Source organism: Pyrus communis, chromosome 7 (assembly GCF_963583255.1).
Source record: "Pyrus communis chromosome 7, drPyrComm1.1, whole genome shotgun sequence".
Lineage (NCBI taxonomy): Eukaryota > Viridiplantae > Streptophyta > Magnoliopsida > Rosales > Rosaceae > Pyrus > Pyrus communis.
Genome location: NC_084809.1, coordinates 24359746 through 24372824, shown reverse-complemented (window position 1 = coordinate 24372824; position 13079 = coordinate 24359746). Strand labels below are relative to the sequence as shown.

Genomic DNA, 13079 nt, shown 5'->3' with positions numbered 1-13079 from the left:
CGTCCCGGAAATATCGAAAACGTGCATATGAAATGACCCTCTTACCCCTAGCTTGTTTTCGTATTATTGTTTTTGGTTGTTTTGTGTGGTGTTGGCAAGCTTAGGGCCACACACACACATATAGTCTCACTCTCACTGTCTCTCTCTGTCTCTCTCTCTCTCTTTCTTTCCCCCGAGAACCCCATTCCTTCTTCTTCATTTTGAAAACGTACGGACACACACATCAAACCCACCAAATCCTAGCAGATCGAGGAAACCAGGGGTACGGTAGTGATCGTGGGGTTGAGAGGAGTCCAGAGGTACCATTTTCAGGTAAGGTTGTAGCTGTTTTCACGTCATTTCGAAAAGGTCCGTTTTAGTTACTATTCATGCAAACTTATTCTAGCGTGTTTTTGGACTTTTGAAGCTTGTAGTTTTGTTAGTGAGGTCCTAAGGAGCGTCGGAGTAGCTCGTTGGACGAAATTGGACGTCGGGAAGGCCTGGTTCGAAGTTGGCCGAGTTTGGAGTTTTTGGACAGGTATAATCTTGTAGTTTTAGACCTTAAAACTTGTTTGGACGTGTTCTTCTAGTTCTAAGGTTTAAGTTGGTGCAAGAAACGTGAAAAATGGTGGAAAAATGAGCGAGAAAACCCAAGTTGCAGGTTTTCCCAGTTTCCGGCGCCGGCGACGTCGCCGGCGATTGAATGAAGAAGGCGACGGAATATTCCGTCAATTCTGACGGAATATTCCTGACGCCGTTAACAGTATCCGGTTAAGTTTAACGGAATATTCCGGAATCTTAACGGAATATTCCTGACGGCGTCAGTTGATACCGTCAGTGTGCATGGCACGTGGCCGCGCGTGGGGGGCGCGTAAGTCTGTGCCTTGGCCGGCGCGTGGGGGCGCGTGCGGCGGAGGAAAATTATTTTAAAAATATGTTTATGATCCTGAGGTTGTGTAGAGCACGTTGGTATATTCATTTGTCCATTTTGAGCAATGTATGAGAAATTATTACGAGAAGTTGGTTATGTGCTTTAAAGTTAACGTTTTTATAGTTGTTTCGCATTTAGGTGACACGTACCCCGAGGACGAGCGTGCACACGCGAGGCAGAGGGGCTACGACCCTTCTACATACCAGTGAGTGGGCTTTTGTTTTCCGTATATACAATTATATTCCCAGAAATTGATTAAAAAAGGTTTTGTATGTTATGCCATGCACCATATGATTATTGTTTATGCATCATCACATGCATTAGTAGTGGCATACATTTATATATGCATATTGGTACTGTGGACGTACAGGTAAGTGCCAGGTAAGTGTTATTCACGTTTATATTTCAATAGTGGTTAGAGATGCTTAGAGAGCTCATAACCTGCACCCCCGGTGTTAGTGCTCCCGCCCAGAGTAGGGCACAGTCCTTCACGTGATGTTCACCTCCCGCACCACACGCTCAGCTTGGATCCAAGTTAGGTGCATAGGCCTGTCGTACAGACCACATTAGGTGGTTCCGACTCGTAGGTGACCCGCGATTATTCGCACAGTCTTCACGTGATCGTAGCACTAGAGCGTATATATATATTACACCCAGGCCTGTCGTACAGACCACTTTAGGTGGTTCCGACTCGTGGGCAGGTTCAGTGGTATTCCTAGAGGATTCTCCCGGCTTTTCTGACAGATACTCACCAGCGTAGGGTCACCTTTGGGTGTACTTATGTCGCAACTTTCTTTTGGACTGCTGTAGACCTGCTCTGAAATTGTCTTTCACTTACACTAGCACTTGTTAGTACTTTGTATGCTAGTTTTTAATTATTCATACCTTTTTATTATTACTTTATTAGCTTCCGCACGTGCACATGGCTACGTCACCTTCGTGTGACGGCCAGCACGCTCCGATCTAGGTCGGGGTGTGTCAGGTAAGAAGGTCTTAGTCAGTGAACATTAGTAACTAAGTGCCTAATACCAATTTTTCCATAAAAAAACAAAAAAAATTCCAAATCGTTATCATAAAAGAGGGAAAAAAAACTCATAAATCTAGGGAATAGTACAAAGAAAAAGTGGCGGATAAAGAGGAGTACGAGGAGAGAGAACACCAAAGGAGGAGGAGGAGGAGGAGAGAGAAGTACTTAAGAAAAAAGGAGGAGAGAGAGAAATTAAGAGATGCCTCATTTGAATGTGCTTTCAAAATGACTGAAAGCGTTTTTGGTGAAAATATTTTTGATATCAATCCTTAGTAAAAATCCAAGTGGATCCTGAAAAAATACTTTAAGTGATTCCTGAAAGAATCACATATTTGGTGCTTCTTCCAAAAAGCACTTAAAGAGCTTTTGAAACTCAAAATCAATTTAATCAAAAGCGCTTTTAGAAATTTTAAAAGTACATCCAAAGTAACCCTTATCTTCCAAACAAAGAGGGGTAAAATTGTAAATATAAAGGTAATTTGAAAAACAACTATGACATCATGTGCTATATGGATTAGTTTGTTAAATAAATAAAAAAATTGTCTCTCCCCAAAATAGTCTTATAATTTGACTCTCTGTAATTTCTCTTCGTTTTAATTAAAATTATTAACCAATTATCTAAATTTACAGATTGACAAGAAAAAACATATTATGTTGTATAACGTATATCAAGGCATTTCTCTACATGTACATATGTATTAACCAACCTAATTATACATTCGTTTGCCCAATATTTGAGCTTTAAGTTATAATACGCGATTAATTGACCGTTGAATGTATGTCAAAGATGTCTTCTTCACTTCGCGGCTTCTTGGAAACATATTGCGAAGGTGTCTTATCTTATCCAATCAAAGACTAGTCTTAGTACTTCCTCCTATCGGCTCTATATATATGAACACCAAGCCATGAAGAGCCAACGTATCTAAATCACCAAAACTTACGAGAGCAATCACCAAAACTTACGAGAGCAAGTTATGTCGCTGCGATTAGGGTCTTCTCTGTCATGCGTGCTGCTACTACTAGTTGGCCTTGCATTGAGAAGTAGTAACGCTGCGATTACACCCAGTGTTTATGACACTGCTTTCCTCAACAGGAGCAGTTTTCCAGCAGGGTTTATATTTGGCACTGCTTCATCCTCTTATCAGGTCAGTCCTTCAACAGATTTTTTAATATATTTGGAAGAAAACCTACTACACCATATGTCATAGTATAAGTGAAGAGAGAATACATTCGAAAGAAAACCTACTACACCATATGTCATAGTATAAGTAAAGAGAGAATACATTTTTCAGTATCCCTCTATTTATATTATGATACGTAATGTTACACCTTGATTATAAGTGCACTGATGGAAAAAACTCTCCAATCATTCTGCAAAGGCTTAGTAATTAATTACCCTTTTTTGAGTTTTGGTTAGTTGATTAGGCTTTTCTTTCAATGTCAGACCAAGCATCATGCATTAATGTTGAAATTAAATATTAATATTGGTTTCTACTCTTGTATGTGTGTGTGTGTGTGTGTGTTTTTTTTCTCTAGTATGAAGGTGCTGCAAGACAAGATGGTAGAGAACCAAGCATATGGGACACCTACACCCACAAATATCCAGGTGTGTATGTCTAGTCAAATAATTAGCTAGTTAACATATGCAGATTGAACTTAGAATCATTTCAAAGGAGTATATATTAGTGAATTCATTCTTTTTATTTTTAATTAAACTTCTTTTACGTGTATCTAATATTTTATAGCAGATTCTAGTACATGTAAGGTCTATATACGTACAAGTATGCAGCTATATTATAGATTATTAAATTAGCAATTGTGTCAGTTTTGTTTATATATTAATCCAGGTGTCATCGGTATGATGTCATAGTTGTTCATAATAACATACACCAATTTCTTGACAATGAGACTCTTGAAAAGAAATGAATCTAATAAACTTGTAATATTTGATAATTGATATATAAAATAATTCAATGAATTAATTTGGTTGAGTATAACAATAAGAGTATTGAATTGATGAGGTTGTTGGTATGCCTCATGCATGATATTTGGTGCATAATAAAGATAGTATAAGGTTTGATGCATACATAACGAATTAGTATAGGGAGAGTTTGGTAAATTGAATCAAATTATATTATATATCAAAAAAGAAAAAAAAAAAAAATATATATATATATATATATATATATATATATATATGGGTTGGATTCGGGGACAGATACGGATTGCGGACCCCTATAACCATATCCAAAACTATAACCGAATAAAGTTCACGGTTTTTCCCCATATCCATACCATACCCGAATTTTCATATCCAAATCCAATCCATTCGGACAGTTATCCACGATTATTGGGTTTAACGTTTAGAATTGTCATCCCTAGATTCCTTCGGTGAGTTTTTAATTGAAAAGTATGAACAGAATATTTACATTTCCTAAACCACGTGAGTACAATTTGCATGTGGTGTGATTTAGAGATTTAACGGAGAGAGAATACATTCGTATGGATGATTTTCCAACCAATCGAATCATATTGAGAACAAGGTTTGCAGTTTTCAATCCAAAAAAATTCGGTCAAATTTTATTTTCAAATTCAGAATATTCAAAGTTGTCGGATTCGGTGTTCTGCAGTAATTTTTTATCAATACTAATTAGTGTGAAGGCGGGAGACTGGTCGGTGTACGTATACTTGTATATAAGGATTTATGTGGTCATCATTATGCTCTAAATTAAAAATCAAAACCTTCTATGATCATATGCAGAAAAGATCAAAGATGGTAGCAATGGAGATGTTGCTAACGACGAATATCACTGTTATAAGGTAAAAATCACATTAACTTTATTCTCATAGACAATTTGTAGTTTCAAGGGTCCGATTAATTAATATATTATCTTTCAACTGTTCTGCTTCCATTTTGAGGATCCATGAGAACCAAATGCATATTAGCCACAAAACCAACTTAAAATTTATGAACCATTAAAAAACACATTTCTTATTTTTATTTATTAAGTTGTGAAATATTTTAAGAAGCTTTGGCTCTAAACTAATATAATCTTGTGACTAATATTCATTTAGTCCTCACATGTCCTCAAAATATAGACCTTAGGAGAGTAAGACTTTATCTTTCAATAACATCATAGGTTAGACAAAATTATGGGGCATTAACAAACACAAGACATAGGTGATAAAATGATTTATGTTATATACAGGAAGATGTGGGAATTATGAAGAATATGAGGTTGGATGCTTATAGATTCTCTATTTCATGGTCCAGATTGTTACCAAGTAAGTTTGTATTTCACATCCACTGTACAATATAACCAAAAATACATACATATATACATACATACATATATATATATATATATATATATATATAATGTAACGTTTATTTGCTCTTATCATAGATGGAAAGCTCAGTGGGGGTATTAACAAGGAAGGAATCAAATACTACAACAATCTCATCAATGAACTTCTACGCAATGGTGATACATTTGCATAATCTCATTTATTTTCTGAACTTTTTTTTTATTTAAAAAAAAATATGGTATTTCATTTATTGAATATAGGAAATTATTACAAAACATATTCATAAACAATTTTGCACTTATTTTCTGCTGTTACATGTCACACTCTAGGTATAAAGCCATTTGTGACACTTTTCCATTGGGATCTTCCTCAAACTTTAGAAGACGAATATGGCGGTTTCTTAAGCCCTAAGATTGTGTGAGTGAACGACTTTTAACCTCCACAAATAATCTCTGTCTTTAATTAAATGAAAAACTAATATGAGTCATATGGAATTCAAAATCAGCATGCCATTAATTTCAATTTTCCAAATCGCAGCAAACATTTTCAAGACTATGCAGAACTTTGCTACGATGAATTTGGCGACCGAGTAAAACATTGGATCACGTTGAATGAGCCATGGACTTATAGTAAATCGGGTTATGTTGATGGATCTTTCGCACCAGGACGATGTTCTGCTTCACAGCAGCTAAATTGCACTGGCGGAAATTCGTCTACTGAACCATACTTGGTGGCACACCACCAACTCCTTGCTCATGCAGCTGCTGTAAAAGTATACAAGGATAAATATCAGGTATTATTTTTTTGTCAGAATATTTGGTTGTAATTGAAAATTTTGATATGATTCACTAATACTACGTGATAATACAAGATCAAGTAATTTATTACTTAGATAGACAAATACTGTACCTTTTTGTTGTTCAATCAAATCTTCATGAACATGTACAGGCATCTCAGAAAGGCATGATATCAATAACATTGGTGTCACATTGGTTTGTTCCGGTTTCTGAGGCAGAGCACGATAAAAACGCTGCGTTAAGATCATTGGATTTTATGTTTGGATGGTATGTATATCGATTAACTCAATTAAATGTTCATTTTCGAATGTATTATTCATTAGACAACAAGTTCATGCTTGCAATTTCCATGTTTCTGCAGGTTTATGGAACCACTGACGAGTGGCGACTATCCACACAGCATGCGGTCTCTTGTTGGAAGCCGATTACCAAAGTTTACGAAAGAACAATCCAAGTTGCTAAAGGGGTCATTTGATTTTCTTGGAATAAATTACTATACCGCTTACTATGCAAGTTATGCACCTTCAAACAATTCTGTAAATGCAAGCTATTTAACAGATGCTCGCTCTAATCAATCCCGTGAGTACAAATTAAAAAACTTTCTAGCAATTTAATTCACTTAATTGGAATAATTACACTCTGATAATTAACCATATACATTGTACAGCTGAGAAAAGTGGAGTCCCCATCGGTCCAAAGGTAACATCAGATTGTTAGCTTGAACTCTTTGTGATTTTAACATCAATTTTTCTCTACGTAATAAGTTCAATTATCATCAAATGAGTTACAGGCTGCTTCAGATTGGCTATATGTTTATCCAAGAGGAATTCGAGACCTTTTAGTCTACACGAAGGAGAAGTATCATGATCCACTCATTTACATTACTGAGAATGGTAATGATTTTTTTAAGCCTAATCGATTGCATAACCAATGTTTCGATTGTACATGGTGAAATACAATGAAGTTCTATAAAACCTATATTTGAAACTACATACATATTGTAGGTGTTGATGAGTTCAATGATCCCAAATTATCACTTGTAGAAGCCCTTAATGACACCCAACGAGTTTATTACTACTATCACCACATATATTACCTTCACAGAGCAATCAAGTAAGTTCTTTTTAACTAACTAATATTAAGTTTAACTATAAACTTTGTTTCGGGAAATAAAAAATAAAAATAAAAAAACTATATTGACGCCTTCAATGCATTTTAATTTTTTCTTCCATTTTAAGTAGGGATGGTGTCAATGTGAAGGGATACTTTGCATGGTCGTTGTTGGATAATTTTGAATGGAGTTCGGGATACACTGTTCGGTTTGGGATCAATTATGTGGATTACAACGACAACCAAAAAAGGTACCCCAAACTCTCAGCACACTGGTTCAAAAGTTTCCTCAAGAAGTACTGAAGAAATCCGATCATAGTTATCGTCCATTACATAGATATTCGAAGCTGATCCTTTCTGTATTTCCTTCCTTATTATGAAGTTATTTGTGTATGGAACAAAAATAATGGACTTTGAGCAATAAATATTCACACCATTTTAAGACATTTAGTTATTTGGATTTCCCTTAATTATGGTTCGTCTAATACCTTTTCGTCTACAATATTTTACTTAGAACTTGGATCCAGTTAAACCTTGACCGATGGAGATCTTCTTCATCGAATTTTACAGGCCGTACGGCGAGTTTTAAGTTAATTCTATGACAAACATCCTCAAGTGATCCTGTAGCATATATTACGTGGTGCTGCATATGAAGGTTGTAGAAGCATATATATGTAGTATATGTAAACACAGAGATGACCTTAAATCTTGTCTTCTTTTTATTTTATTTTATAAAGTTGTTTAAACTGTTGGACAGTTCTAGCTGATAACAAATATCAGATATGCAGAAATGAAAGAACAAATTGAACAATGATGAACATAAAAGCTATAGAAAGAGACAGATAAATTAGAATTTGATCTTTGCTTATTTCAATCACGTGTTTACAAACTGACTCAATACATGTTATATATAGAAGACTAGTTTATTAGCTCGTAAACCACCTAACAGTCTCTTTTTAACAACCTTTAACCATCTTAACAGACTTTTGAGATGTGGCAATTCTAACAGACTTCTAATGATGTGGTACTAGTCAACTCTGTTCAACACCCCCCTCAATCTCAGCTGGGGTTCCCAAGCTTGAAATTTTAACAATGCCTAACAAAGCACGGACTGTGAAGACCCTTGGTTAACACATTAGCAGTTTGATCATTTGTTGGAATGTAGATAACTTCCAAATCTCCTTGTTGAACTTTTTCTCCCACAAAGTGATAATCTGTGACAAAATGTTTGATTCTTGAATGCAAAACTAGATTTTTCATGCAAAACTATAACAAGCATGTTGTGACAGTGAATTATTGGTGAATTGGACAGAACAACACACAATTCTTTTAGAATAGCCCAAGTTATGTCAGCAACAATGTGAGCTAAAGCCTTGTATTCAGCCTCAGTGGAACTCCTTGATACTGTTTTGCTTCCTAGATTGCAATGAAATAAGATTATTTCCCAGAAAAACTACAAACCTGTCACTGACCTTCTAGTATTGAGATCAACAGCCTAATCAGAACCTGAGAATGCAGTAAGATTGGTAATTATATCTGCATAATAAACAATGCCATTATGAAATATTCCTTGAAGGTACATGAGAATTCTTTTGACAACTTCAAAGTGAATTTCAATTGGTGATGTCAAGAACTGACATACTGAATTTACTGCAAATGCAATATCTGGCCTAATTAAGGTCAAATACAGCAATGAACCAACTATGCTCTCATACAAAGTTGGAAATGTCAACAATGTTTCTTCTGAATGAAGCATTTGGTTGTGAAGTTTACAAGTTGTTGATGCAGGTTTACATGAATCCATCCTTGCCTTGTGAATCAAATCCTTGATATACTTGGATTACAACAACAACAACAACAAAGCCTTTTCCCCACCGAGTGGGGTTGGCTATATGAATCCTAGAACACATGTCTTCCGTTAGATCCAAGTACTCTAAGTTTTTTCTTAAAGTCTCTTCCAAAGTCTTCACAGGTCTTCCTCTACCCTTTTAGCCCTGAACCTTTATCCCGTAATCGCAACTTCTTACCGGAGCGTCAGTAGACCTTTGTTTCACATGTTCAAACCACTATAACCAATTTTCTCTTATCTTTACTTCAATTTTGGGTACTTATTCTTTACCTCATATATCCTCATTCTTAATCTTAGGCTACTCCTTCTTTACCTCAGATATCCTCATTCATAATCTTATCCTTTCTCGTGTGCCCACACATCCAATGAAGCATTCTTATCTCCGCTACACACATTTTATATACATGATGATGCTTCACTGCCTAACATTCCATGCCATAAAACATTGTTGACCTTATTGTCATCCTATAAAAAATTTCCTTAAGTTTCAATGGCACACGATAGTCACACAACAAGCTAGATGCACTCTTTCATTTCATTCATTCATCTTGTATTCTATGGTTGAGGTCTCCATCCAACTCTCCGCTATTTTGCAAGATAGATCTTAGGTAGCAAAAACGGTCGCTCTTTGGTACTTCTTGATCCTTGATATACTTGGATTGCTTAACAAAAATGTCACCATTGTCTTTATATGTAATCGATAAGTCTAGGAAATATATAAGATTTCCCATGTCCTTTAAATCAAACACTTTAGATAGCTCTTGTATCACTCTCTGTACTTTGGATGAATTAGATCTAGTAAGGACGATATCATCCACATATAATAGAAGTATGATCATATCAGAACCATCCTTTTTTTCAAACAAACTTGTATCTGAGGTTGAAGAATGAAAACCCAAAGTTCCCAAGTAATAGGTAAACTTGGAGTTCCAAGCCCCTGGGGCTTGTTTTAAACCATATAATGACTTAATCAACTTGTACATGTGGGTGGGATGAGAAGCATCAACAAAGCCTTGAGGTTGCTTCATATAAACCTTTTCTTAAATTTCTCCATGTAGGAATGCATTTTTGATATCTATCTAAGATCCCAATGATTAATGGCAACTAAAGCTAACATAATCCTAATAGTGGTATGTCTTACAAGAGGACTGAATGTACCTAGATAATCAATGTATACTCTTGGAAGAGGACTGAATGTATCTAGATAATCAATGATATACCCTTGGGAGAACCTTTGAGCCACAAGCCTACCTTTATATCTTGAGATATGTGGGACCATGATTTTCTGGGCCTATGACACGTGGAGAGAATGATTAGAATGCATGAAACCCATGGAACGTAGTCTGGTAGGATATAGGCTTAGACCTATTAAGGATATTACTTGTCTACCAATTAAAGGAAACCCTAGCGAAAGATAAATTAGGATATCTTAAGAATTAGGCAATATAATCATTCTAGGAAGATTGGGTATCTTACCCTAATTTCCTCCTACATAGTCTCCCAATTTGATGAAGATTACTTTACCTACAAGAACTCTTACAATCCCTATAAATACACTAGCCTGGTTATTTATTAGTGGACTTCAATCTCTTTTCTCTGATCTATCCCTCTCTGGGACAATCACTTCATTCTCTACATTCAATCTCTTTTCTCTGATCTATCCCTCTTTGGGACAATCACTTCATTCTCTACAAGACTACCATAGATATCCACCTATGTTCGCATATTTTCCTCTATGAAACTGCAATACATTCATTCTCTTTATCCCTAATAGAGGTCCTCATGCCACCACGTAGACATGTCAATGGAGAACTCATTTCCCAACGCTCTGCCATACGTTATTCGTGAAGGATGGCTCACACTATTCTTTCATAAAACTACACCCATGGTTTGATTCAACTCCTCGAAGATACATGCAGCCTGTCATTTTCAGATTCAACCACACCCCAATCAACCCCATGTTAGAGGAATATTAGAAAATATGAAAATAACAATATAAATTTAAATAATAATAATAATAATCATCATAAAGTAACTCACAACATTAATCATGTATAAGATTAATATAAACAACTAGAGAGAAAGTAAAACTAACAAACTTGGACATTGAAGCTTGTACAAATGCAATGTCCTAAAGACAGAATTTCGCCCCTACTCTTGTGCTTGTAGTTCAATAGGCGTCCATTTATCAGGATTTAACAATTTATAATTTGAAGTCGACGCACTTCAATCTTCGGACTATGGCAAACTTTATATATTTCGTACTCTAAATATTCGACTCGAAAATTGACAAACAAAGAACAAGAGAAACAAAGTGGGGAAACCCTATTTCTCAAGAGTAAAAATTAACTCTAATTTTCTATATTAATGATAATGGTTTCATGAGTTTATATAGAACCCAAGTACTTCTTGTTAAAGAGATGTAACTTTTCATCTATAAGGAATGCACCTAAATAACATAACTTTTCTAAGAAATATGGTAAACACTATTTTTCATTCAATTATTAAAATTATATATTACAATATTTTATATTATAATATATAATTTCCAACAATTCCCCACATGAATGAACAATGAGGAAGAATTTGAGAATACATGCGGACAAGAGATGCATCGAGAGATGTGTCATTTGGACTTGACCCTACCCTAGTGAATACTAATCGGGTTTACTTGGTAACGCAATGGATGTTGAAGATTTTAAACTATTCACCGCAGCAGTAAACCGAGATAATAAGCAACACACATCACTAATCCTAATATATTATGGTTCATACGGTTGTGTTCATTTTGGTTTTGAACAATTCTCGGATTCATGAGAGCTTTAGAGAATTTAGCCATCTCATACTCATATAAGTGATCCACTTCTACTCTCACATAGGGGACCACTGATTAAGAATAGTCTACTTTATTCCTCTTATTTTTAATATATCACTGTCACCCTAAAACTTTTGTAGACAACACACTTCTTCCACCATAGGAATGAGGTATATAGTGTGTTAACTTCTTTGAATCATGCCCAACCAGTTTGCATATTGAACTTAGACCATGGGATCTCCAATCAACAAAGTTGGGTTTCCGGCCAGCTAATTCATTAATTATGTTGGCTTTAGCCTCATTCCCCTCGATGATCAACTTAGTTTCAAGTCAAACCTTTAATAATTGGTACCACTTAAGTTGACTATCTTTAACGGTGTACACAATCCATCTTATGATTATATTTCATACAATAATAGTTTGTTTACTATGTCAAGTCCTCAACTGTACATGTTGGGACTTAAGTAAGTAATTTGCTATCACTTGGGCATACTCCCCCACATTTAAGGTATTTGTAAGAAGGTCTCTAACCTCTTCATACCTTAAAAATTGTTTATCATAAAATATATTGCTTATTATCTCTTTTATCTAAAATTACTCTTTTCAATTTAGACATTCTACTTTATACTATTCGACAAACCATCACAATATATGAAGTCAATATGCTTCGTATCCAGTACACCTCTAATTGAGGATTGATTTCCTTATGTAACCGCATATATTTCCATTTATGTACTTTGACTTCATATTGTAAAAAATTCAATTAGTTAGCATCATTGAATTCATCTAGTACATGTGGATGCTCTGAGCTATGAATAACGGAACCCAATGGCTATGTACATTCAGTTTCATATGCTTACTTAATAAGCATGACCTTGTCTAATTCAATTGTGCATGCTTACTCAATAAGCCTCTTTTTCAGTGTCTCATCATTCCTTTTACGAAAAACCCCCCACACTTTAACTTATTGGTTGCCATGACATTTCCCTCTTCTCGGAAATGCACACTTCTTTAGAGCAGCATGAAAGTATGTGCACTTTTATTGAGGTCCACAGGCAGACTATCCAAACACTGATGTTGTTCCTCGTTTAAATAATTTCAAGACTTAATCTTCTCTCAATCATGGCCTTTTTGTATGTCTATCTTCTAAACCAAATTCCAATGCCTTTTCATCAAATGATGCCAAGTAGTGCATCGTCTCAACTACCCCAAAGACACAATTCGGTAAAAGAGGATAGACATCTTTTGGTAGTAATAAAAGG

The 13079-nt window shown here is 35.4% G+C and overlaps 1 protein-coding gene across 2 annotated transcripts; it reads left to right on the top strand.

Moving 5' to 3' along the window:
- Positions 1-2863: 2863 nt before the first annotated feature.
- Positions 2864-8810, top strand: LOC137739930 (beta-glucosidase 12-like). 2 transcript variants are annotated; one of them, XM_068479683.1, is made up of 13 exons: positions 2864-3082; positions 3474-3543; positions 4699-4757; positions 5147-5222; positions 5345-5422; positions 5576-5663; positions 5784-6039; positions 6195-6310; positions 6405-6622; positions 6711-6742; positions 6834-6936; positions 7048-7156; positions 7282-8810. In XM_068479683.1, exons 1-13 carry the CDS (start codon positions 2912-2914, stop codon positions 7454-7456), a joined length of 1551 nt encoding a protein of 516 aa, XP_068335784.1. In that variant the 5' UTR covers positions 2864-2911; the 3' UTR covers positions 7457-8810. The 2 variants fall into 2 exon arrangements, with proteins under 2 accessions (XP_068335784.1, XP_068335785.1); XM_068479684.1 differs by having other exon boundaries at positions 7285-8807.
- The last annotated feature ends 4269 nt before the right edge of the window (positions 8811-13079 follow it).

Bases quoted from the DNA above. Each gene is read 5' to 3' on its own strand.
- LOC137739930 (XM_068479683.1), top strand. From the start codon at position 2,912: ATGTCGCTGCGATTAGGGTCTTCTCTGTCATGCGTGCTGCTACTACTA. The intron at 5,423-5,575 runs GTGATACATTTG...GTCACACTCTAG, and splicing joins CAATGAACTTCTACGCAATG to GTATAAAGCCATTTGTGACA. The intron at 5,664-5,783 runs GTGAGTGAACGA...TCCAAATCGCAG, and splicing joins TTCTTAAGCCCTAAGATTGT to CAAACATTTTCAAGACTATG.